The sequence below is a fragment of the Podarcis filfolensis genome, assembly GCF_964270895.1.
Source record: "Podarcis filfolensis genome assembly, chromosome: 2".
Lineage (NCBI taxonomy): Eukaryota > Metazoa > Chordata > Lepidosauria > Squamata > Lacertidae > Podarcis > Podarcis filfolensis.
Window position 1 is genome coordinate 44,865,409 of NC_139605.1, and position 27,394 is coordinate 44,892,802.

The 27,394-nt window shown below is 39.7% G+C and overlaps 1 protein-coding gene across 32 annotated transcripts in view; it reads left to right on the plus strand.

Annotated features, from left to right (window-relative positions):
- Window positions 1-27,394, plus strand: part of WNK2 (WNK lysine deficient protein kinase 2) — a 108,422-nt gene that overhangs the window by 22,013 nt on the left and 59,015 nt on the right. For all 32 annotated transcript variants that reach the window (XR_014545332.1, XR_014545333.1, XR_014545334.1 and 29 more), the window contains 7 exons: window positions 6,643-6,815; window positions 7,775-7,995; window positions 12,504-12,661; window positions 16,207-16,295; window positions 17,481-17,700; window positions 20,660-20,948; window positions 25,481-25,677. Coding sequence is in view for 29 of the 32 variants with exons in the window: in XM_083602838.1 (XP_083458964.1) it covers window positions 6,643-6,815; window positions 7,775-7,995; window positions 12,504-12,661; window positions 16,207-16,295; window positions 17,481-17,700; window positions 20,660-20,948; window positions 25,481-25,677 (1,347 nt within the window). In the remaining 3 variants the exon portion in view is untranslated. The remainder of the gene's footprint in view (window positions 1-6,642; window positions 6,816-7,774; window positions 7,996-12,503; window positions 12,662-16,206; window positions 16,296-17,480; window positions 17,701-20,659; window positions 20,949-25,480; window positions 25,678-27,394) is intronic.

The window sequence follows — 27,394 nt, forward strand, 5'->3', positions numbered from 1 at the left end:
CCAGGTGTGCAATATTCCTCTTCTTTATTTTAATAAAGCAGGAATGCTGGTTAAACAGCATATTGATTATTTGTTTCAATCAAAGATTAGCATAACAGATTGTGCTATTTTTTGGATTTTGGATTTAGAGACTTCATGTGTACTTCACTACAAAACTTAGGGGAAACTTGGGTTTCTTTGCATGCTGGTGCCCTGCCCTGTCCCTGTCTGGAGGACCTAGTGGCAGAAAAAAGCTAAATCCCTAGAGCTAAGAGGTGTGGGAGGGAGGGCATCAACATGTTTGCTGCTGTACCTCTAGCAGCTTGGGGTTCACACAACCTCGGTTTTTGTGCCCTTTGACACGCAGGATGCCATTCATGCCATAAAGCAAGAATCAACCGTAACATATATCAAAGGAATTGTAGGCTGGGTCCTTCGCTTGCCCTGTTAATGAGTATGGCTAACAGTGCCTGTACTTTACACCCTATCTTCCTCTGGCTCAGCTCCATCAAAACCAGCAGTGTTACCATCTCTTCTCGGTGTGTATGCTTTTCTGAGCTGATCTAAATGCTCAGGAAACAATATATGGCAGCTTCCCCTGGAGACGGTACCAGTTCAGAATGGAACTGTAGGAATTGCTCCCAGGTACAGCAGCAACAACAGCAACATAATCCCATTGCCTTTGGGAAGTTGATATATTGTTTTGGGAAGTTGATAACTTTGTTCATGATGCATGTACACGTGCACATTCACACATGAAAACACAGTCTAAAATGACCACATGGTTTCAGAAATGTGTAATGTATTCAAAATATGAAAAACAGTGAATCAAGTATTGGGGTGGGGGTGGGAGAAGAGCACGTTGGACACTTTGTGTACAGATTTCAGCCTTATAAGTCCTTCCTGATTTTTCTTCTAAATGCTTTTGATTTCAAAAACATATGTTTGGTAAGATGCCAGTTCAAAATGAAACACTGCAGTATGCTTGCCTGTCAAGATAGGACAAACTTAGACCACCGAACCTTGACGGCGTTTCTTTAACCAAAAATGGGCTTCTGTGCCTCTTGTGTAATCGGAGAGCGAGTATGGTTGTCTTTAGCAAATGCATAAATCATTCCCACACTATATTTCTCTGGAGGATAATTTGCTGTCAGCGTCAGCTTTAATTGTCTCTTTATCCATGAAGGCAGATGGGAGAGTTAAGCCAAATAAGGGTGTACTGCTATTTGGCTTACTAACTACCAACAATCACATAAGATAGGTGGGGAACATTATGTGGCACTACAATGTTAAAGTTTAGGTTTCATGTCTCTGTTTCAAGTGCTGGTAGGTGCTCATTCTGGCTTTTAGAGAATCATCAGTCACTTGTGCAGGATTCATTTCCACATTTTGTAAAACCCATGCAAGACCGGTGGAAAGTGCATTATATAAACCTCCATAGCATGGTTCATCAACAGTATGCCTGCTTCAGCTGCTTGTTTTGGGATGTGTCCTGGAACATGCTTTCAAACAGCTGATGCGCTATGCACCTCATCTTGGATTCTAATTAGGGATCCAGTACTTGGTTTTGCCAACGCGGGCCACTAACTCAGGGCTCAAATAGCAGTGCAATCCTTTACATGCCTTCTTTAAAATAAGCCGCATTGATTTCAGTGGGACTAATTCCCCAACAAATTGTGTATAAGACTGCACCCTAACTGTGATGTGAGAAATCCATGATCAGGATTTCATGTGGGACTTTGCCAAACAGAAATGCTAAATTGGGACAGCACGACTAGCCTAAAGCTTTCAGCTCCTTAAGTTTGCCCAGAGCCCATTAGCAATGCAGGGAGGAAAAAGCACACAAGTACAATAGCAGCTTCTAGGAAGGAACGATTTCAATCAGGGAAATAGCACAAGAGGAAAAGGTTAAAAAACTCTGCCCCAGCACTGCTTCCCTGGTCAAAATAACAGCCTGATGTAGAATTATGAATGAATACAATTGAGGATCAAAGAAACTACCTTAGTAGAAGTATATTTGTTCTGAATAAGGTATCCCCCCACTCTGAAGCAATTTCCAAATGTAATTCCTAGTGTATGTAACACTATAAATTTGTTTGGTAGTTTGGATTATATAATATTGATGAAATGACCTCTGGTCAAGGCCAGCTCTAACACAAGGAAGCTAAGGGGGTTTGTTAATTTATTGTTGTCAGTTTATCTAATATGAAGAACCTCCTTTTATTCATGCACTTTGACAAGAGAACAAGAATAGCTGTTTCCTGGTATACCATCAATCAGTGAATTTCTTCTAGGCAGTACACAAACCACAGTCAACACTTGGAACAGGTAGTGGGACTATATTATGCATGACTGTGTATGACACAAGGTGAAGGGCAGGTTCTGTGTCATCTGAAATAGTCATATTCCTGCTTGAGTAAAATAAGTAAAACATCCCTCCCAGTTGTCCTGCCCTCGCTCATCAAGGGTATATATATCCATTTGTTTATCCTCCTTGCATTAGTACACTTTGACATGAAAACAAGAAACCAATGAATTTCTTCTAGGCAGTATACAAACCACAGTTATGGTTGGAACAGGCAGTGGGAATATAATATGTGTGGCAGGGAATAGAACAAGCTGAAGAGCATGTTCTGTGGGATCTGCAATACACATATTCCCACTTGAGTAAAAAGTTTCTCCCAGATGACCTGCCTTTCCTCTTCCATCGAGGACATATCCGTTTGTTTTTACTGTGAGTGCAGTATTAATGCACCACCTTAGACTCAAGTTTCTGAAGGGGAAAAGCAAAACAGGACTCTCCCCCCCCCAACTTCTTACCAGAATGGTGGGAGCACATTGGGTGGTGATGGCTCCAGAGCGTATCTTCCTCCCTGAAATCTGGCAGCACCCACGGCTGCAGCTGCCTGAAGGATTTATAAATGGATTTATCTTTATCTTTGTCCATCTGTTCTATCTTAATCAGCTGGTTAGAGTAATTAATGGGCAAATTATTTATCTAATAATATTCTAGATGAAATACTGTGTATTCAAATGGATGACAGAACTGCAAGAAAGTTCAGTTAAATTGACTTGAGCAGGCTATTTTTAACCACAACTTATTTCTGTCACAAATGGATTAGAAACGTGAATCTGTTTAGTCTGAACTAAAGGGGAATAAATCAATATATTGGGTGGGTGTGTAGCCGTTTCTATGTTCAGGTCACCTTCAGTAAGGACCCAGTTCTGTATAGTCTATTTTGTTACAGTTACAGACATACCCTACCCTCATAAACTACAGCTGCCTCTCAATCGCACATTTTCCATTTCTCTCTGCATCTCAATATCCCCAGGCCATTCCCTTGTTCCCAAACCATATTTTTGCTTAGCATCCTATTGAGCATTTCCCTGGAAATATTCCCAATGTTTCATAAAAGCTTATGTTTTACCACACACAGCTTTTGTGCAGAGCTTTCCATTCCCTGCTCCTCCTTCCCTCAGTAGGTGAGTCACTGAATAAATCGCCCAGTATCCTTAAGGAGGTTAGCTGTAGCTTGGGGTCCATTCTCCACCCCCCCCAGCACAAAATTTACTGGGCTATGCATTTAAAATTAAAGCCTCTTAATATCATCTCACTATCTGTAAGTGTTTGCTTTATGTGGTGTGCATGGTTTGTGAAAACATAAAGGTTATCATTTGTGGTGATGTTGGCTTATTCTTTGTGGTTGTTTTGGCTTGCTCTGGGTGAAGCACTCAGCTGAAAACCACAACTAGGTGGAGTTCCTTTGTGTCACATAGAAGCTGAACTTTTAAGCCTCTTACAGAGGACTTTGGCTTGCTTTCAGTGTCATGTTCACCCTTGGGGTGTTTATACAATCTGAATATGAACTTCGGCAAGGGCATTAGGCCAGAAGTGATCTATAAATACTCTTTGTATGACTGGGACATCATAGTCTGAAACAGCATTTTATTTATACACCCCCCCGCACTTCTCAAATGGGCTTTTGTGGTTCTCAGAATGTTCCTATCCTTTATGAGCTGACATTGTGTTTATCATTTGTAAATTCACAGTTAAATACCCTAGCTGTATTATACAATCACACACACAAGATCAAGGTGCATTCTGCTCTACTGGCCTTGATGTATTATTCATTATTTTATGATTATAACTTTGAAATAGCATTATAACTTACTGGGCATTTCAGTATATCCTGCCACAATTGTTTTGCCAGTCATACAGTGACTTTTCAGATAAATTGGTGGTAAAAGGTATGGTTTTAAGTATATTGAATGCCTTTCTTATTGTTCATCATCAGAGTGTTGCTTACTTCCACCATATCTTTCCTTTTCATGCATGGAATTGCTCCAGCTTCTTCTTTTTTAAAGTGGGGAAGTGACTTAATCAATTTGGCTTAAATTGGGAAGAGAGAAGGGCAGGAGGGTTTTGCCATCCTTTCTGGCTTGCATGGGATTTCATTCCATTGTCAGACTCTTTTGTTATGTAGAAAAGAAGCTGCGAGGGTGCCTTGTTACTGATGGTGGATCACTGTGGTTGATGACATGCTGTCAGGAGTAATGGTGCTGTGAGCGCCAACTGCATCAATCTAGCCTTGACTCATTACAACAGATATGCCCCCCAAGATGCAAACAGCTGCCCTGATTGAATAGATTGCTACTGTTGCTCCAGGCAACCCTGGATCAAATCACTCTTCTAATTCTGCTTGATGAAAGCTACAGAAAACCAAGCACTGCACAGCAACAGCAGTACCACATTTTGGACCATCACTTAGGGAGAATGGAAGCACTGTGTTACTGTGTTGCCTTTGAGAAATGTTTCAAAGAAACCTTTGGATTATGTACTGATAGCACACTTTGATCAATGTGAAGAATCTTTAGGTCAAGGATAGAGGAATGTTGCCCTCCAGATGCTATTGGACTACAACTCACATTATCCCTGAACATGCTGGCTAGGGCTGATAGGAGTTGGAGTCCAGTAACACCTGGAGGGTCACAGATTTTCTACCCCTGTGTTGGTTAATAAATACTTTGCACTTACAGGTGATAGAAGGTGCTCTGAAATCGGCACCCCAGTCTTAAATGTAAGGCAATGAAAATTCACCATGTAGATATTTTTGTATCTTGGCATTCTAAAGAAAGTAAAACATATTGGTGCTAAGATAATAAGGGCTATCTTTTTAGTGTTTCTTATTCATCTGTCAAATTACTTTAAATATCTTTTGAACAACCACATCTCTTAACAGGATTTTTTTTAAATTGAAGGTGGCATATTGAAGTATTCCTGCACTGAATGAATAAATTATGTGGGTAATTGTGCTTGTAATATAGTGAGCTATACTTCTTTGAGTTAAATGGCCCACCCATGTAGGTTCTGCTAAATACTTTTCAAACAAAAGTCCATCTTTATTCTGCCCAGTACTTATTAATTGGGTAAAGGGCTATTTTGAGGTATCTTTCTAGTTTTTTTTAATAGATAAAGCTCCTCTTTAATCCAGGATTTTGGTGTAAGATCATTTCTGTAATGAGAATTGAGCTTCTGGGTCAAACAGCCTTCACACTTGATTCAAACTTGACTGAAACCTATTTAACAGCGCCCATATTTAATGGATAAAAGAACCATTAGTAAACACTAGAAGACTGTAGCCAAATAATTGATAGGTTAGTACAAATTACCTTAAATTCTGCCTTTACCAAGTCACTACTGTACTACCTTTTGGGCTGCTGTTTCCCCATTAGAGTTGATCAGGGGTCAGCAAACTTTTTCAGCAGGGGGCCGGTGCACTGTCCCTCAGACCTTGTGGGAGGCCAGACTATTTTTTTTTTTGGGGGGGGGGACAAATTCCTATGTCCCACAAATAACCCAGAGATGCATTTTAAATAAAAGGACACATTCTACTCATGTAAAAACACACTGATTTCCAGACCGTCCGCGGGCCGAATTTAGAAGGCAATTGGGCCGGATCCAGCCCCCGGGCCTTAGTTTGCCTACCCATGGGGTTGATGGTCATATGGTGCAATATTGGGGAAAACCACAGTTGTGAATGCCTGAACACGGTCATAGAGAAAAATGGCCTGGAATGAGAGTTCTTTGAAGCTAGAATCATAAAGCGAGTATCACTTCTGCTAATAATACATTATTATGTTGGTTAGAAACTGTAATATGTTAAGATAATCAGATGCTTGCTTCATTATACCCCTTTGCCTTTGAATTTAATTAAATGAAGGCATGCTATTCCAGTTACGGCAAAATTAGGATAAAAATCCTTTTGATAAAGCTTTTGATTCATATTATTCATGTCTCTGCTCTTATGTTAAACCAGAAAGATTTGTAATCAGGGTTGACCTTTATAGATATATTTGCAGTAGCTCCTATTTAACTGATAGTGAAGATAATGGCTTAGGTTCAAAGATCTTACTGTGTAGGTACCTCACCTTCACATGTGCTGCTGTTGATTTTTCTTCCCACCTGTGTCTTTTTGAAAGCAATGTAAAATCCAGCTCCAGAGGGTCAGGCACGTGCTCCAGAGCAGCTTTTCTAGAGGCATGGGTAATATCCTGTGAGCAGAAATGTTTGGTGTTGTTTTTTTTGCTAGCACAGTAGGATCCTTAGATCCAAGCCAGTTTTCTTAAGCCAGCTACTAATAAGCAATTTCTTCTGAAACACAGGACCGAAAGCTGACGAAAGTGGAACGGCAGAGATTTAAAGAGGAAGCAGAGATGTTGAAAGGTCTTCAGCATCCGAACATTGTTAGGTTTTATGACTTTTGGGAATCGTGTTTAAAAGGAAAGAGGTGTATTGTGCTGGTTACAGAACTGATGACATCTGGAACCCTGAAAACGTAAGCATTGGACAAATCGAGCAGTGCATAGTTTACCAAATGAGGTATTTGGGCAAATCACTCGCTTCATTTGAAAATATTCCATTATCATGAATTGAAGGTATCTTTCCTTCTAATAGCTTATCTGTCTTTGATCTTAACTGAGCTGAAGGCAGAGTTTCACTGCCTTTCTGTCCTAGTCTGTTTTGTTATGTAACCAGTAGCTGTTCTGCCCTTATTTCCTCTTCCCCTCTGTTTTACACATGAAAGATGAATGTAGAGATTCAGAGCGTCAACAGAATTTATTATTAAGCCACAATAAACCAATGCTCTGCTGATGAGAGAGGAGGAAAAGAAGCATTTGGCTCATTGATACCAAACTGTTAATTTTGTTTTGTTAATCTGAATCATGCTAATTAATGGTTTATGATGCTGATGATCATGTTCAGCTTGATGATGGCATCAGAAGAATAAATGTTCCGCTGCTCATGAGAATACGCTGTATATTCCTCTCCCACCCCCTGGTATATGAACATATGAACACATCACTCAACATTTCAAGGCCACAGCACTACTTCTTAATTACTTAGATTTGAGTTGATAGATGTCAGTAAATTTATAGCAGGGACTTCTGCCACACATTAGCACCAAATCTGTAGTTTTGCAAGCACTTTCCAGCAAAGCTACTCCCCCTCCCCTGAGCCAGCAGAATGCAGGTATTCACACATCAGTTTCAAATTATACATGATCCCTCATATCATTTGAATGTATGGTCTTTAATGTTTTAGGCTCTGAGTGGACTAAGTTAATATTGATCATCCATGGTAAGACCTCCATCTAGTATCTAAAATAGACACAGATATTACCTTTTACCAAATGCAGTTATCTAAAATACATATTAATGTAACATCACTGTTGTGCAGTCTTAAATTCTCAATGTAGCATTGATTTTTGTTCTGTCTGATATGTTTTTATTCCAGTTATTTGAAGAGATTTAAAGTGATGAAACCAAAAGTCCTTCGTAGCTGGTGCCGGCAAATCCTGAAGGGTCTCCATTTTCTGCACACTAGAACTCCACCAATCATTCACAGAGACTTAAAATGTGACAATATTTTTATAACTGGACCAACTGGATCTGTGAAGATAGGAGATTTAGGTCTGGCAACTCTCAAAAGAGCTTCATTTGCCAAAAGTGTAATAGGTAAGACATTTTTCCTTAGCAATTGTCTCCTCCAGTCTTATAAGCAAGGTATTTCCATCTACAAATCTGTAAATTATTATAAGATGGATAAGTGATAACAGACCCTCAAAAAACAAACAAATCACTTTTTATAATATTTGTGGAAACTACGTTGAAGTGCCTTACAACTGCTATAAAATTATCTTCCTATGGCAGCTTCTGGAATGGTAGATTTTCCTAACTCATATTTTTTCATCCTGTTGGATTTCCTAAAAAAAAAATAATTTTCTTTGTTATAGAAGAAGCTCAGACTTTGTGTGGGTTTCACTTAGCCATCATCTTGTTAAAATTATGGTTTTGGTTTTTTACCATAATTGCTTTATGCTACAAACCTAGACATGCCTACTCAGTCATCAGCTGCACAGAGTGAGACTTACTAACAGCCAAGTGAGTAAAGGATTTTAGTCTTAATGTAATCATAACCAAATCAAAGTGCATCTTCTGTGCAATTTAGCTGCAATGATGAGACGGTCGTGCCTTTTCTCAGCCTAGCATTTGTAGTAAGATTTTGGTTCTTTGAGCTCTTCAAAGAGCTAACTAATGTCCCCCTAATAGTTTGATTCAGTATATGGTATCATCACATTACTTCGTCTTTTTTACTGGAGCCAGCATACCAGTAATAATTATACTCGGGGGGGGGGGGGCTGATTCAACTGACTCAGGAACTCAGTGCCAAGGGAAGCTTGGCTAGCTTCATCTCTGATGACTGTATATTGGCAGGATTAACAATTATTTTTTATTTTTTTAAAAAAGGGACTTCAGCGCTCAAGATAATCTGTAATTTATTGTAATCTATTTTAGCTGGCTATTTGATTTTAACTGTTATATTGATGTTTTATCTGCTTTGTTTGCTTGTTTATTTATTTCATTTATGAATCACTTTCCATGAGGTATCCCAAAGCAACTTACTATATACAGTGGTACCTCTTGTTACGAACTTAATTCGTTCCGGAGGTCCGTTCTTAACCTGAAACTGTTCTTAACTAGAGGCGTGTTTTCGCTAATGGGGCCTCTTGCTGCCTCTGCGCCGCTGGCACATGATTTCTGTTCTCATCCTGGGGCAAAGTTCTCAACTCGAGGTAACTCTTCCAGGTTAGCGGAGTTTGTAACCTGAAGCGTTTGTAACCTGAGGCATTTGTAACTCGAGGTACCACTGTAATGTCATAGATAAAACAGTTGGTATATTAGAAAAGGATAGAAGAATTGCATATATACCATATTCTTTGCTCTGTAGGACGCACCTTGTTTTAGAGGGGGAGAACAAGAAAAAAAATATCATCCTCTCTGCACAGCGCCCGTTCAGCGAAGTGGCAGGAAAAACGGAGCCCCTTCCATTTCTCCTCCTGCTTAGCTGAAGGGATGCTGCGCCTTAGCTGAAGGGGCACCTACCCTTCAGTGAAAGAAACCCGAAGCCTCCGGAGCGCAGCGGGAGCTCCTGCCACGGTCCGGAGGCTTCAGGCAGCTATCTCGAGAGCGAGAGGTGTCGGTGCGCACCGACCCCTCTAGCTCTCCAGGCTTCCGTGAAGGTAACCAGAAGCCTCCGGAGCATGGCGGGAGTTCCCGCTGCGCTCCGGAGGCTTCAGGTTCCTTTCGCTGAAGCCAGGAGAGCGAAAAATACAGTGTGTGTGTGTGTGTGTGTGTGTGTGTGTGTGTATATATATATATATAATCAAATATTATCTATTTGAAATATGTACACACACACACACAAATTTCAAATAGTTTTTTATTATAAGAAAAACAAACACAGTTTAAGACACTAGCACATTCATAAACAATTCCATGACAGATACCAATTGGGACAAAGATTTCAGGAGGCTTGTTGAAAGAGGAATGCCTTTCACAGGTGCTGAATTGACAATTGAGAATGCACCTGTCCGATATGCATTGGGAAGGAATTGCAAAGGACAAGTAACACCACACTGAAGGCCTGATCCTGACATCATGTGTAACGAACCTCCTGATATGATGGCATCTGCAGGAGGCTCTCTTCTGTGGAAAGCAGGGATCTGTTGGCTATGCAGCAGGGTGAGGGAATCTTTTAGATTTCCTGGTCCCAATCTGTATAAGGTTGTGTATACCAAAACCAGCACCTTGATCCTAGCCGTGGCATACTGGCTGCTAAGTTTTTATGGTTTTTTACTTTGCATTTCATTTCGTGAGGTTGCTGGAACTGGTCAGGATGAGTCCATTAGATTCAAAAATGCCCAGATTTGTGATGAGCCTGGTTTTTTAAACAATGTAGTTTGTGCCCATTGGGCCTGGTGCAGTGGAGGGCATGGCCAATAGTGGTAGGCAGAGCCAAGGTGAGCAATAGGTGAAACTAATGGTATTTGCTGCTGTTCCCAAAACCCATTTAATAGAAGGCAAAGTGGTGAGATTTGGAAACGAGCAACTTGCCCAAGAAACTGAGTACAGTCCACAACAACATATATAGCAAAGTCATAAACTTCACTGATTAGCATCTGGGATTGAGCTGATCATGAAAGAGGAAGACACATACATGCAGTTGTCATTCAGGGCTGTTCTGCATCAGGACAGGCAGCAGGGTAACAGGTATAGTGTCCCTTATGGCTCTAAGAATGCCTTCACCAGGTGCATAGCAGCCAGCCACAGGGCATGCAACATGGAGATCTGTGGGATTGTTCTGCTCCACGATTACTCCTCTGAGGAGTCAAAGGAATCCCCAGGTTCCAGGTCTGGGCAGGGCTGAAATCTGATAGGACATTGCAGTGGAGCTCTGTTTGTGTGTGGTAGCAGACTGTTCTCCTGAGAGCACTATTTATCCTTGGAATGGCACATCTCCCCGGAACATGCAAGCAGGGTCTGTAGGGATTCACATAGAGCTCTCTCTCTCTCTCTCTCTCTCTCTCTCTCTCTCTCTCTCTCTCTCTCTCGTCTTTTTCTCTGCCTGGACAGCCTCTCTTCAAAGCCACCCGCTCTCTATCTCTGTGGGCTGGGCTGGGTTGATGTCAGAGCACAGAAGGAAATCTGCAGTTTTACAGTACTTCCTGGCTCTGTGGTTATAAGTGCCAGTGCCGGTCATGAGCATCTTGGCAACAAGAACAACGAGGCAGCTGATGATGCTGGATCTTGTCGCAGCTTTCTCCCCTTGTCATAGGGCAAGTAAGGTATTGAGAGCACTCTGCCAGCATGAGGCAAATTGGCAGAGAAATGCTCCGGCCTCACTACCAAAACTCTGAACAAGCAGTCCAGTATATAAAGAGAAGGTGCTGAGGAGCTTTAATCTGGGGAGCCCAGTTTTGGCAGCAAGCAATGAACGGTGTCAGGACCTGGAGAGGTTTCCTAAGGATATGCTGCTACACACACTTATCTGGAAGTTAGTCCCATTGAGATCAATATTTGAGTAGACAAACACAGTGTCCCACTGTTAATTTATGGAATAATGCTGCGTGTTTTATTCTCCGTAGCATTCCTTGGATAAAGTCTTCTTTATTTAAACCAATTTCACATTACTAAATTCATAACATTTCTCTCCTCTTTCCTAGGGATGTACAGAAAAAGAACTGATGCATAAACATATTTGAAAACACATTTTATGGGCATGCACACATGTTCTTCTGTTGTTCTGCACAGCTGCTTTCGTTTACTGCATCATTAACCAAACGTTCTACTCACCCAGATCTTTTTATGTTCTAGTTATACTATACATCATGTTTTACAATATGCCTAATTGCTTTGTGTTACAATGTTCTGGACATTTCCTTATGGGTATCCCACTATTGTTGGTGAGCTGCATGCCTCCAAGGAAGAAGAGATTGTTCTGTTTGTTACCTGTTTGACAAGACTGTTCTGATATAACATATCTTAATTACCAAGCTCCTGTTAACTCTCTGAGTGGATTTTGTTCTATACTGATGTGATTTCTGTTCTACTACTACTACTACTACTACTATTATTACCTAAATGAAAATTATGCAAGGCTTGTAAATCACCTATTTATAAAAGTTGTCATCTCCAAGTTTTGAAACAGTAATTAAGCTATTTATTCAGGCTTTCACATGGGCTCAGAATCTTTCAGTAGAATATAGCTTCTGTAGTAGTCCTTGGTTTCACATTAGATGGATGTAGGAAGTGCTCCTTCGTAGTGTCAGAACACAGTGGCATAACTATTATATAAAGTATAGTGTTAAATAATGTAGCATGGTTGCTGTCACACAGCCAATGTGATGCATTAGCTAGTGTATTCATTGATCAATTGGTTGAATCTGTTGGCTGCCCTTTATCAGCAGTGATACCAGACTGGCATACAATAACTACACAACGAATACCAAAGCCATATACACAACACTATCATGATAAAACTGAACATTAAAGTCATTCAAACACATTGACATCCCAAACAGCAAACTCTCAATAGCTCTGGGTTTGATGAATTCACTTATTTCTAAATGCACAAAGAGACAAGTGTTCTAAGTCAAAGTCAAATGCTTTTTCTTTATGTTCAGGTACTCCAGAATTTATGGCTCCAGAGATGTATGAAGAACACTATGATGAATCCGTGGATGTATATGCTTTTGGAATGTGTATGTTGGAAATGGCTACCTCAGAATATCCATATTCAGAATGCCAGAATGCTGCTCAAATTTACAGGAAAGTAACCTGTGTAAGTGACTTCATAATATGGGCATTTCCTCTCTTAACTTGTGGTGTATTTTTTTATTGTTAAGTCACATTTTTGTATAAGAAGACAATATGGCTCAAATAAAAGTGATCATAATGTCCTGTTACTGCTGAAATTTTCAGTGTCTTCTTCATGTTTCCATATTTTTTTGAAATGTAAAGTAAAATATATAATTTCCCCTTAGTGGAACAGCATGTTGTTCAGAAAAGGCCCTTGGGAAACAGATTAAGTAGTCCTTAATTCTCCATAACTTCCCTAATCAAATCTGCAGCCCTTGGCAACTGCTTTTCTTTCTTTCTTTCTTTCTTTCTTTCTTTCTTTCTTTCTTTCTTTCTTTCATATTTAGTCTGAGCTTCTGTCTGTAACATGATGCTAATAATAGTTGCCTACCTTACAGAGCTGTTGTGATGATTATTGAGTCAAAGTAATGTGAAATGCTAATTATTTTAGGTCTTAGGAAAACAGAACAATGTACATTCCAGTCATAATTATTAGTGCTTCTCTTTCATGTGACAAAATCTTTGCCTTGTTGGGTACATTTTGTCAACATAATTTAGTTTATTATGCCAGATTCTTGTTAGTGCCCTTTGTGAATAGCCTAGAATGGATCTCTTTCATAAAGTGATTAAATCTCCGTGATACAAAGTATGCTTTCAAAGCCTGAAATAAGTGTCCTAAGTCTGTCCACAGTGGAAAATGCAATGCTCCAAACTCTGAATGTAGAATTGAATGTTCTTTGGATGAAGAAATGTAGATGTTTGATAAAGATAGCCTGCCTAGAAAAAAGACATGTGACATGATATGTATCGCTCTTTGTGTGGATACATGCCTTGCTTGCATATAGGATTATAGGCAGAATGCACAAGGCAACAGCTTATTCTTCCCACTAATCATGTTGTAGAGGCACAGTTGCCATTTTCACAAGGAACCACTGTTTTATAGGCGTGTATTAGGCCCCTAAAATGCACACACTTAAAATGTGTAGACAACATTTATCTGAACCCAAATGCTATCAACAATGATAGAGAATGGTTATGAAATTTAATGGGCAAGCCAATATATGTATGTGAATTAGGCTTGTGGCCAGTTAAAAATCTTACCTGCTTAATTTCCTGCCTTTTAACTGATTGATTAAATTTAAATTTAAATAAATTAGCAAGTCGCATAAAGCTTTATAGGTGCTTTATAGTGGAGAAATTATTACATTTACTCATTAAACTTACACTTGCTCATTGTTAGCAGGAAACTAAGGGTTGGCATCAATGTTAGCCATACTTGGAGTAGCCCTACTGAAATTAATTGGCATGCCTAACTTAATTTATTAATTTTAATGGGTCTACGGACTAGCAATGGATAGAACCCCATTTTTATTCTTCCAAACCTCTTTAAGTAAAACATAGGGATCAAAACCACTTCCAAAAAGCATGACCTTAACTTTCATCCTTGCTGATTACAATTGCTTCCCCTCACCTCCACTGAAGGTCTAGTTGACCATACTACCAGTTAAATTGATTGGTAAGTTCATCCCTGTTTGAAATTCCAATACCTCAAAAGATAATGAGCTGCTGAAATTCATGAAGCACTGACAACATTTAAAAATAATATAAAATTGGCATTTCCTAGACAGGAATCAGAACTGGCTTAATGAACCAGCTTGTATATCCATTTGGTATATATAGGTTTGGGTGGGCATTGTGTCAAGGGTTTAGCTTTTGCTTTGTTTTGTTTTGCTCAGGATGCTTACTGGGCAGCTTTTATTTTCAAGTTCTCTTGTCCTGACAGAATCCTCTCGCCTCCAGTCGCAAGTCATCTTGTGATATTGGATGACTAAACTGATCAACAGACAAATGGTTTAAAATGCCAAGATGGTAGAAACAAGTTGCTGTTTCCTAAAACCAACAATGCCCACTCTTCAGGAGTTTTTCTGTAGGCCATAAAACATCTCTGTGGCCTGCCATACTGCTATTTTTGAAACAATTGATTGCTCTCTAGAGTTGTGTTTTATGGCAGGTTGAGCAGAACTTTCCATTAGTCTGCCAGTTTTGTCTAGAATTTTAACCCCACTCCCCAATACTCTCCCTTCATGTCACCATATTGAAATTGTGTCTTATATGATACATGAAACATTTAGTCTTCTGTTCTAGGATTAAGGAGGATTCCATATCCCTCATATATTTTTGATCCAGTTCTTTAAAAGATGAATAAGGCTTCAGTGGGGTGGGGGATGAATAAAGCATTAGCAGGGGGGAAGTGTTCAAAAGTATAATGAAGAACTGCTTTCCTTTTAATAGCATAAGGAAAGTTTAACATAAGATGGTCGTTGCACAAAGCGCTGACTGTTTCAGCTGAGGAGCCTCTTTCTCGTGTGCAACAGCCACGCTGTTGGTTTCTGTGCCTCAGCCAAGCATTTCTGTTGAAACAGTTTGTAGTGGAGCAGTTTTCACACAGAGGTGGCAACAAACCCATATGAGGATTTGCTAAAATGAATACCTCGCTGTGTGGAGCAGCCCCCTCTGTTTATGTCAAGTGGCCTCTCCATAATGACTATTTCATTAGGATAGGCACTTAATCTATCCCTACTAGCTGTTTTGTGTTCAAAATAAATATGGGTGTTTATTAGGATCAACACACATCTGGAACCCTACAGGGAGGACAAGGAAAGTATGTGGACAATTTTTGGGGGTGGGCATGATAACTGTTAAGAAAATGGTTTAATAGGTTCTATTTCACACCCACCCATTCCCATTTCCACCTACCCTGTTATCAGAACCATAGAGCCCACAGCTAATTTTCATTAAAAGAAAAGAAAAAGCAACCATGCCTTTGTTACATGCATAAATAATTGGTTCTTGTTAATCTCCTCAGCTTGATGTGGTAAGAAATGCACTAGAACTTTCTGTTTTGCTACCTCAATAGAAATTAATCTCAAATCATACTGTGTAATCTACAATTGATTCACAACAATCTTAGAAATCACAACATAGTGATGTTTTGGGACTATAGATTCACCATGTTCAACCTGGGTTGTGTGAGTGGAGGTTGTGTATGATCCTACAAATCTGATTCTGATCCTCGAAATCTGGTTACGTTGTACATCTGTGTTGAACCTCATAACTAGAGGACTGGTAACATTCTAAAATGGAAAATAGAACCGTTGTCCTTCTCAGTATCTTCATTAATTTCCTCTGATGTATTTTCTTAATATTAGCTTGGATCGCAGGCTGCCCTTCTGCTTGTGGAAGATACCTTCTGTGAGCGAAAGGACGCTTTGGATGCAAATCCTCTGCTATGGATCCAAACTGTTCTGTATGCACATATGTTGATTTCAGAAGATGCCATAGAAAAGAATTCTACCATTTAAGTTTCAAATTAGTTTGATCTTTGCTTTACCATGATTACAGAAGATACTATACTATTGTTTTGCATTAGACCAAATAGCTACCCAAAGTAAGTTTGCTAGTAATTCAATACTATTGAACTGAAATCTATTCTGAGTAGACCTAAGGCTGATTTGTTTTTCCTTGCAGGGTGTCAAACCAGCAAGTTTTGATAAAGTTACCGACCCTGAAATTAAGGAGATAATTGGAGAATGCATTTGCAAAAATAAAGAAGAGAGGTGTGTTTCAAATAGTAATTTTTTTCATCACTGAGTAGATATTAAACTGACTTTTGTGTTTGTGGCAAAGAGAGGAGAACAGGAGAATATCCAGTTCCAGCTGATGCAACTCTAAGGCTTAGGGTTTTCCTACAAGTTTTCTTGGATAAAACATGTGATCTGGATTCTTTTCTGTTTGGTTCTGTCCCAGTTCTGTTCCCTTGGTAGCTAGACAGGGCGAGTGTTTTCCTGGTGGTTTTGCTAGACTAATCCTACTGGATTGCCTATACAAGATTAATTTGAGGGGCACCAGATTGCAATAGTTTGGGTTCTTCCTGGGGATTACTTTTGGGGGATATTTGCTTGGCACAGTAGCCATTGGCATACAGTATTTCACAAGGTTTTATCCTACCCCCTATACTGTTCAACATCGACATGAAACCACTGGTGAGATCACCTGGCGATTTGGAGTTTTGTGCCATCAGTATGCTGATGATGCATAGCTCCACCTTTCTTTCCCATCAGGCTCAAGAGGGAAGGTGGAGGTTCTAAACCATTGCTTGTGATCATGGAAGGACTGGATGTGGGCAAAGAAACAAGAGAGTAATCCAGGCAAAGCCATGCCTATCGCAATTAGTGCCTCTTTGATATGGTGCCTCTATAAAATGGAAATGAATAAATCCACTTAAAGAAATGAATAAAATAATTAATCAGATTGTGTTAAAAGTAGGCAAATTAATGGAACACAATTCTGTTCTATCAGCCATGGTAGCAAAATGGAGTCTCCACGTTCTGAGAAAGTATACCTTTGAATATCTGTTACTGAGGTACAAATTAGGAAAAGGCCAGAGGATTTCCCATTATGCTTGTGAGCTTGTTGGATGGTCACTGCTGAAAAGAAGTTGCATTCCTTATACTGTTCTAGCATCACTGTTCTTACATTCTAAAAATGTTGTCCCAAATGTTTAATGTACATCTACAAACTTTGTTAGAGCCTGAAAACATTAGACAGACTTTTGCTCCAGGCTTCTTTCCTAAAATATATCCATTGTTTCCTTTGTTATTGGTTAGGCTCCTTCAGTTTTTGTTTTAATTACTGAAGGCCCCTCTGCTGGTTTTTGTGTGATACAGAGTTTTGTTTGGTTTTAAAATGTATTAAAATCTGTAGTGCCTTAATACGGTTTTTGTATTTTGTCCTTGTTCCAGATATGAAATTAAAGATTTACTAAGCCATGCCTTTTTTGCTGAAGATACTGGGGTAAGAGTGGAACTTGCAGAAGAAGATGATGGTAGGAAATCCTCTATTGCCTTAAGACTCTGGGTAGAAGATCCTAAGAAACTGAAAGGAAAACCCAAAGATAATGGAGCCATTGAGTTTACTTTTGATCTGGAGAAGGAAACTCCTGATGATGTTGCACAAGAAATGGTAAAATAAACTTCTCCTGACAAAAATATATATATAAGTAGTACATTAATCTCAAAGGACACCAGGAGCAAATCTGGTAAAGTAAATTCCATTCCAAAGATTCAGCTCAGAGAGATTTAGAAGGCTTGGGTAAGAAATTAGGAGAATAAAAGATCCTGAATTAGAGTACTGAATAGAGTCTGCACCATTTCTAACTTTTTCTCCAGTAAGATGAGATGTGTCCAAATTAATTTCTTGGTAAAAACTGCAGAAACAAATAACAAGGGCTATTCAAGGTTTAATACCGATACCTTTAGGATAAACTTTGTCAAGTTTGCTGCTGAGTTGTTTTATATACTGAATAGATAGATACCTATTGTCGTTGGGTGAATATATATTGCTCCCCCCACTTCCCTCTCCCTCCATCTATGATTCAACAACAGCAACAAAATAGATGTGGCACTTCAATGGCTGATTAAGAAGGGACATAAAACAAAGAAAAGTCTAATGGGAACACAAATACTCCTTTCTTAATTTATAGATTAATCACAGTGTCAGGAGAAAAGATTTCTTTGTCATATCAGAAAGGCACTGTGGATCTGATTTCTTTTTTAGGGTGTAAGGACTGAGTAGCCAATGCATAAAAATGGCTACCCAAGTAGAAGGTGGGGAGTCAGATATGAAGAAACCATGCTTAAATAACCATTAGTTCTGCATTTTTTGGGTTGAAATCCTATACAGTGGTACCTCGGATTACAAACACCTTGAGATACAAACACTTCGGTCTGCTAACCTGGAAGTAGTACCTCAGGTTAAGAATTTTACCTCAGGATGAGAACAGAAATCGCACTGCGGCAGCACAGCAGCAGCGGGAAGCCCCATTAGCTAAAGTGGTACCTCAGGTTAAGAACGGTTTCAGGTTAAGAATGGACCTCCGGATCAAATTAAGTTCGTAACCAGAAGTACCACTGTATACACATTGTTCAGTACAATTATGTGTAGCTTCTGATGGTTACAGCAAAAGCACTGCTGCATCAGTTCTACTACAAGTTGGTTCTTTACATTTTTATTCTTCCCACATACATATGGAAGAGCATGATGTACTTTTGTGGACATTCAGATGATATGTAATATGAGGCGCTGATCAGAGTAAGTGTGCTTGAGCCTTTGGCAAAACACTGCTAGAATGCCTCTGGGGTCTTCTCAGGGCAAGACTGTTAGCCCTCAGTTTCCCAACAGAATAGTTCTAGTTACTTCGACTTCATTCTGATGCATCTGTGAATAATGATTATAGTTTGTTCACAAGAAAGCTTTCCCCCAAAAAACTTTTCTCACTGGTTCCAGTACAGTATAGTAATTTTCAGATTGTTTGCCATAGGGTCTGTCATACTGTGATTTACCAACATAGAATAAATTTGCTTGGTATATGAAGAGCTCTTGTGTGAAGCACAAAGTTGCTGTGTTAGCAAATACATTGGTGAAGTTGCCAGTGGAAGTTATGCAAGAATTCAGTTCTTCATGGGAAGTACTCCTGAAGGAACAAGGAAGCTCTGTAGCCTTGCTTAGCCAAAAGTGTTCTGTACTCTTCTGTCTCTTCCATCAAGATGTCTTTAATGAAAAGCAGGTTGGCTCCAATAAGCTAGGCAGTATCAGTTGGGCCCAAATCTATTTGTTTGCTTGAGTAATAAATGAGATTTTTGCAGTAAACTCCATTAGCTTCCATGCAGCAAGCTAATGCTGATATGCCAGTTTTTTAAATCAGCACGCATATATTTTAAAAGGCTTAATTAGACTACACAAATCACTTACACCTGAGTCCTTTTGGTTTAAATATTTTAATGTTTCATGTTTCAGTTCCATACCACGTCTTAGACCCTAAGATAAATATGGAAATACATACATTTCTGATTGGGTGAAAGACAGGACTTAACCCAAGAGGTAAAAGTATCAGTGCCAAGTGAGCTTTTGAAATGGTATCAGCCGAATATGCTTATATTGTAGTTAATGTGACATGAGATGACTTTTTTTACATAGTACCTAAAGATTGGTACACAGCTTGGTGAGCCTACGCTTGCAGGAGCATCTGCACAAATGATATATTCACAATAGGAAAGGCATTTATTTACTGAATTTATATTCCACATTTTTCTCCAATGAGCTCCCCCTCCTCAGTTAATCGCCAAAGCAACCCTCTGAGGTAGGTTAGGCTGAGAGGCAGTGACTGGCCAACAGTTACCCAGTGAGCTTCATGTCCAAGTGAAGATTTTAACCCTGGTCACCCAGGTCCTAATCCAACACGCTAACCACTACACCACACTGGCTCTTGTTATATGTTTTCTCCATTATGATATGCATTCTGTTTCAAATACAGAGATTAATATGTGTAAATGAAATTGTAAAGTAGATTTCAGATGCAAGACAGCATAAAATGAGTGATTGTCTTAAACATTGGAACTTGAATATCTGGCCTAGGTGCCTAGTTCCATTTTGAAAATATCGTCGCTGCAAACCTGTCTTACTGAAAAACTTGAAACAGAGGTAGCCTCTGTAAGGTTTTGTTCCTGAAAAGCTGTAGTCTTAAGCTGCAATGCAGTTTGGAAAAATTGTAGGTTATTCATGAAGCAGACATCTGAGATTATGCCAAATATGATGGCAGTGTGCACTAGGTTTAATTATTCCTATAAATGCCCCCTTCCTGTCAGCCATCTGTTATGCTTTGACTGAAAAAGTAACACTAGCTAACAACTGATTTTATATGGTGCTCCAGTGATCTTCAAATTAGAATGACTGACAGACATATGTTTAAATAGAATAATAGTTGCTTGATCTGGTGCTGGTTTTGCAGCTGCGTCACTATTTTATGAAAAACTGTGGCATGCATTATATCACACTTCTTCGAAAACTCTTTAGAAAATACTCTGCTGAATGAACACCTACATGTATGTGGATTCACAGCTGAACAATCATGGCTTTATTTCAGGTTGATGCTGGATTTTTTCATGAGAGCGATGTCAAAATTGTTGCAAAGTCAATACGTGACAGAGTAGCATTAATACAGTGGAGAAGAGAGAGGATTTGGCCTCTCCTGCAATCAGAAGAACAACGGGATCCGGAGAGTTTAGAAAAAATGAAGATTCCACAAGCACAACCAGTTCAGGTTATGTACCTTTCTCACACTGGTCATCACATACTGTCAGAACCAGAAGAGCCTGAAGCTGACCAGCATCTTTCTCAGCAGAATCTTCCCACAAGCGTCACTTCACTTGCATGTAAGTTGCTTGGTTTCAGTATTCATAGAAACCCAACTGAGAGTATATAACAAGGCACTGGTGGTGAAAGCAGTGCTTTTTTTCTGGGGGGACGCAAGGGGACCTAAACACACCCCTAAACATTTTGTGAATCTTTGTACTTTTGTCCATTTACTGTACAGTGTGGTACCTTGGGTTACAAACACCTCGGGTCACAAACACTTTGGGTTACAGACTCTGCTAACCCAGAAGTAGTACCTCAGGTTAAGAATTTTACCTCAGGATGAGAACAGAAATTGCGTGCCGGCAGCGCAGCGGCAGCAGGAGGCCCCATTAGCTAAAGTGGTACCTCAGGTTAAGAATGGTTTCAGGTTAAGAACAGACCTCCAGAACAAATTAAGTACGTAACCAGAGGTACCACTGTATTTATTTTTCCCGGTATAAAATGCTGATTTTCTTGAGTCAAAATGAGAGTACCACTAAAAAAAATTTTAAGAAAAAAGCACTGCATGTAAACTAATTAAAGTCTAATAAGAATCATATAGGCACAGTTACCATGCCAGCAAATTTGTAGAGTGTGAAACAGGTAAATTATGCTGGAAAGATGGCAGGGAAAGAAAAACAACTGGGATGCATGGTTCCAAAAGCTCCACATATTTGTGATTAAAATAAATAAGTGATCTGTAAAGAAACATTTTCTCAAGGGTCAGCAGTTAGCTATCATGACCTGCATTTCTTGTTCAAATCTTCCTATGTTCATGGAGCTGTAGCCAAAACAGTGCTACCCATGTACAAAAGGGAGGTGCTGGCAGGCTTAAAGTAGCTCTGAGGCTTGCAGATGCTCAGAATATCTTCAGGAAAAAATATCCTAAAGTAGGGTGGTGGAAAAACAACCAGCCCCATTAGCTCACAATGGCATGGAATATTTGACTTGAAAGATGGAATAAAGTGACAACCAGTTGAGAAGAGAAATGGAAGGAAGTGGTGTTCTGTCAGGGGCCAGAGGTTCCCTTTGAATCTGGAACACAGTGAACATGAAAATGGGATGAGGGCTAAAGATTTCATTAAACAGTTCAAAGAAAGCTGCAAAGCATTGCCATTATCTGACATCCTTCTTGTTCCTGGGGATGTTAGTCAGACATGACCCCTGCAGCTTGGTAGCACTCTCTGCATATCCTTGCGTAGAGCTTCAACTAACAGAGGTGTTCTTGGGACTTACTTCGTGTTGAGATTACATATTCCACACCTATTATTTTCATCCCAGGTGGTGTTTCCTGCTAGAGTGAAGCACTAACTAATATATGGCAAGCAGCCACCATACATAGTTCTATTATTTATTATTATTATTATTATTATTATTATTATTATTATTATTATTCCCCAACCTTTTCCCTGACAGGGTCTCAAGGTGGCTTACAGATAAAATAAGAACAGCTAAAACACAAGAGAGAAAGCAATTAAACATTAATAGAATTAAAATGCTATATAGTAGCAGATAGTCCCTACAGCAGGAGTCATGTAGGACCCCTGCAAAAACTTATCTAGAAAATTACAGTTCTGAAACTGTTCTGTCCAAGCACAATGGGTTGAGTCAGGATTGAAAATACTTATCAGCACAATAGAATTCTGCTTCATTGCTGAAGCTTGTAGGCCACTATATTCGAAGAAGAGACACAATATTTTTGACTACAGAAATAACTGAAATAGTATCATAATAGACAACTCTAATTTTCTGTTTCAGTAAAACAGATCGAATTTCCTAATATGAGAACTAGACCTCAAATAACAATATACATTTTAACTAAATTAGTTAAAACATCTAGCTATAAAATAATTATTCATTGAGAGCTGCTTACAAAACATAAATATGTTTAAAAATAAGATGCCGTTTAATTCCACCACTTCCATTTTAAATTTTTTTTTGCTGTACTTTAAAGCACCAGTATCATATGCTATTTGGATGGTAGCATAGTGCTTTTGTGTCTAAAAGCCCTATAAATAATTTCCTTTATGCTGCCTGTGATACTCAAAGAAGGCAGAAATGAAGATAAATAATTTAGCATCTCTGTACGACATGATGAGCCATAAAAATCCAGACTTGGCTTCCTACTGCTACTTCAGCTCTGTATAGTTACACTCCCCCCCCCCCATTTGTGGTTACAAATAATTTCTGTAATAGATTAAAATATCTATGCTGTAAACATCTCTACATTATAAAATACATGGAGTCCTGCTTATAAACAATTACATGAGCAAAACTTGAAGTGGCTTCTCCCACCCCACTAAAAGGAAGATTGATTGGACCATGATGAATTTTCATCAGCTAATGGTTCGATTTGGCCCAAACCTATGAGAGCTAGAACTGAATCCCCCAAAATCAGAAGAAATGTAACTTCCCAAATACTTTTATTAAGCCTGAGCTTGATTTTGGCTCCAGTTAAGAATTGTGTGGCATATGTTCCTTTTTCTGCTTTGTAAAGAGAAATTATTTTAATAATATAGTACCCTATCAAACTTGGAGATGCTGGACTGTTGATATCAGCTATACAATAACATAGCATAGTGTTTAAACATTCCACACTCCAAAGACATATTTAAAGCACATCCGCTGAGAAGGGGGGCTGTTGCCCATTATCTGCTCATCAGCTGATCAATCTGATAGCCAGGTTCCTGGGCTCTGCCCTCCCCAGTGCTTTGTCTGCTTCGATTCCCTCCCCCCTCTTTTTGCTGCCACTGCCAAGATCAGTAGGGCCATTGGGGCAGAAAAAAAATTGCTTGGTTAGCTGGGATCAAATTGCTTTAGGGTTATGGTTAAATAAGCTAGTGTCCTTGTTGTAAAAGCAGAAACTAGGGCAGGAAGCATTCATATAAAGCAAGGTTGGGGAATTTCTTTGCCCACTATCTCCCCCAACTGTGCAGGCCAGCTTGGGCAAGTGACCTGTCAGTCACCTGATGTTCTTATGACATTAACAGGCAGATTCTCTTGCCCACTTGTCAAAGTCTCTTCCACGGTGCTTCCCAAGTACTTGACAGCCAGCTGGCTGTTGGGTGCTCGGGGACTGCAGTACTTGGGGCTTTGCCAGCCCTATACTTGGAAAAAGCATCAAGCACAGGGCTAGCAAAACAGCTTTCTGCAAGAATTGGCTATGTGGTTGAGCTCCTTGCAAGGAACTTGGTAGGGCAGCCAATCCAGCTGTGTCTGTACAGCCCCACACATATTACCACATATGGTGTCAGGTGTGGGGAAGGTGTAAATCTTGGGGGGGGGGGGGAGGTGGTGTGGGCCAAATTGGAACCTTACCAGATCTGACCCCTGGGTTGGAGGTTCTCCACCCCGATATAATGTAAACTGAACTCACTCTTTCACTAGAAAATTCTCTGTTCTTTACCATGTCTCATTGCAGAGCAAGTGGCACTTGAACTTTAATTCTTAAGTTGTTTTCTCCCAGCAATAAATAACATTAGAACAAAGCACTCTTTGTATTTCTGTCACTCAGAAAGTAATACACCCAAATTACTTCTTTTTTTTCTACTACATGTCCTTCAGCTTTACTAAAAGTATATATAAAAAATTTATTTTGCTGATGGACATTAGTAAGCCGGAGTCTGCTCACACTTCTTTTGCATGCAGCCCATATTCTATGCTTCTTTGCTCCCTTCTATGAGCAGAGGAAATATAACGCAGAATCACCAACATCCATTCTCATTCAAAGCGCCGAGCTGTATAGAAAAGAGATTGTAGTGTCAGCATGACCAGGACTTTGGACTGCACCAATAAATATCTATTGAATACTCCACATTGACATTAACTTGAATGACATGCTATGGCCATGATGATTTCCTATAAAGTCAAAACGTAAAGGCTGATTTAAGGTTCAAAGCAGGGGAGTATGCAAGCAGGCTGCTGAACAGTCCCTTCCTTTCATCCATCCGCCCATCCCATTCCTACATTTAATATTTTCCCCTAATTCCACACCTACTTTAGAGGAAATGTGCAATAACAAAATTCTAGCACACTCGACTGCTTCAGTCCTGTATATATGGCCCCTTGGAATTTGTATTATCATCACTGAATAAAAGAGAATTAAAAATACAGGAGAAAAAATATTCCAGCAAGGTGTTCAGCTAACTCATGTCAAGTTGAAATCATAATCAAATCCATTGTGCTATGGGTCTGTAATAGTGTCTGGTAGACATAAATGAGCAAAACATGCTAGCCTTGACATGAATTTTTCAGTATGGCTCTATCCAGATAAAGATGGCAGTGAGAAAATTGGTAGAGAAAGTAACCCAACAGCCATTTAGTGTATAACAACTAAAGTGAATTTGAACCGTGGGCCAATTCTGAGACATGCTGTGCAAGCTGATAAATGCATTATAATTTTAGGAGAAGGTATATGGGCTACTGCACTAGCACACCATTGCACAGGCTGTGATATTACATAGGCATTGCATTGTTGCAGACTAGCTGGGACATCAGTGAGTTGGGGATCAGAACTAAGTTCCTTTGATTTTTAACACACCCTTTATTTTTCCCCCCAATCATCCTTCAGCTGATAGCACATTCGACAGTGGGCAGGGATCAACCGTGTATTCAGACTCCCAGAGCAGCCAGCAAAGTGTCATCTACTCATCTATGCCTGATGCAATACCTCCTGCAATTCAGCGGGTTTATAGCCCACCTCTCAGCGAAAGCCAGACTTTGCCCCATGGTCTTCAGCAGCTGGGACCCTACCAGCAGCCTTCAGTTGTAAGCATAACGGTTTCCTTAAAATACTTTGTATTTATGGATCTCCACATATAACCTTTAAGAACAAATTCTTTTTCAGATTCTAGACTCTGAGTCCAGTTTCCCCACATAAATATATGAAGCTCCCCCATATATATGAATTGGTGCCATAAAAACACATATGCTTATCTACTCAGTATGTATGTTTGCTTTAGCTAGTGTACTCTAACAAACTAACCAGGTGCAATACATTTAATTCAACCCAAATGTGTTTATTAGTTTAACTGTAACCAAATTAGAACCCCTAAACGTTATCGTTTGAAGCATTCTCTCATTTGTTGTGTTTTCTCGCTGTCTCTATAGCCACATATTATTGTTCCTTCATTTTCTCAAGAATCTTTCGGGTCAGATATTTCTTCCAGCTGTTCTAAAGGTCAGGCATCTGTTCAGTACCTGTGTAGCTCTTTCATTGGACTGAATATTTCAGAGAGGCGAAGAAGCACTTCTGTTGTAGAAGCTCCTAAATCTAACAACCAGTACCTAGGAAGTCATTCACACTTGCTCTCATGCTCCTGTTTCAACAACCAGCAAAAATTAATGGAACTGTTACTGCAAGAAGAGCAGCGAGAAGCCGAACACGAACCTTCAGTCTTATTCAATGACAAAGCTGGCACGTGCCTTGTGTGCTCCTCCTCAGAGACCCCTGGGACACAGTGCTTCTGTACTCGACAGTATTTGCTACCTGCGTTGCACAGCAGTTCCTTCAGCTGCCGTCGCCATAGTGATTCAGTGGTGGCTTTGACACCAAATGCGATGCCTCTCACAGCAGAACTGCTGGGATCAAGCCTAAAGCCATTGCAGGAGAAGGAAAATGAAACCAGTGAATCACAGCTACCGGGATTCTGGAAGTCTTCAAATTCTGCCGAGTTTATGCTCATTAAACCAACCTGCCACGAGTGCTTGGCTCATCTGCTGCATTCTGGAGCAGATCTGAACAAAACTGAATTATTAATGCCTCTTAAATGTGCTATACACATTCCTTCCGTCCTCTGCAATAGTCTAAAAACCAGCTCTGCATCTCAACCACATCATGAAACTAGTAAGCTTTATGGCAAAAGTTTAGACCTGTCTTTATTAAATGAACCTGTGCAGCATCTAATTAACCCACAAAACAGCTCTGCCTCAGTAAAAACAGCAAGCACGCCTACGAAAGCCCCATGTTCAGAATTTATTTCTGAACAAGCCAGCAAGGCAGAATGTTGCCAGTGTTGCCACAAGCTTGGTCCAGATCAGACTTCAGTGATGCAGAATGACTACCTGACTCAAGGCCTACCAAACATTGGGAGCAGCCTAGCTTGTAAAAAAGATGCCAGAGCTGTGGTAGGTGGAATGCCTCATTGCTTCCTCGCTTGACTTAGAAGACTGAACAATTCCAAGAATGATACTGAATGCATCCTGTTTGACCCGGAATGACTTTCAATCAATTAGAAAAGCCATGCTTGCCCTACTTTTCCCTTTTCTCTCTCCAAAATGCCTGTAATAAAACCTAAGGTGTACTTAGTTTGTATGGTCCCATGAATTCCATGACAGCATCGCTTTCTTAACCCGGGGGAGGGGAATAGCTTTGGTGATTGTACCAGCCTTCCTTTGTTGTTGCAATGGTTCCTCAGATAAATGTACTACCTACCTTGCAAGTTTTAATCTTATCTTGCTGCTTTATTATATAAAGCAAAAGGCC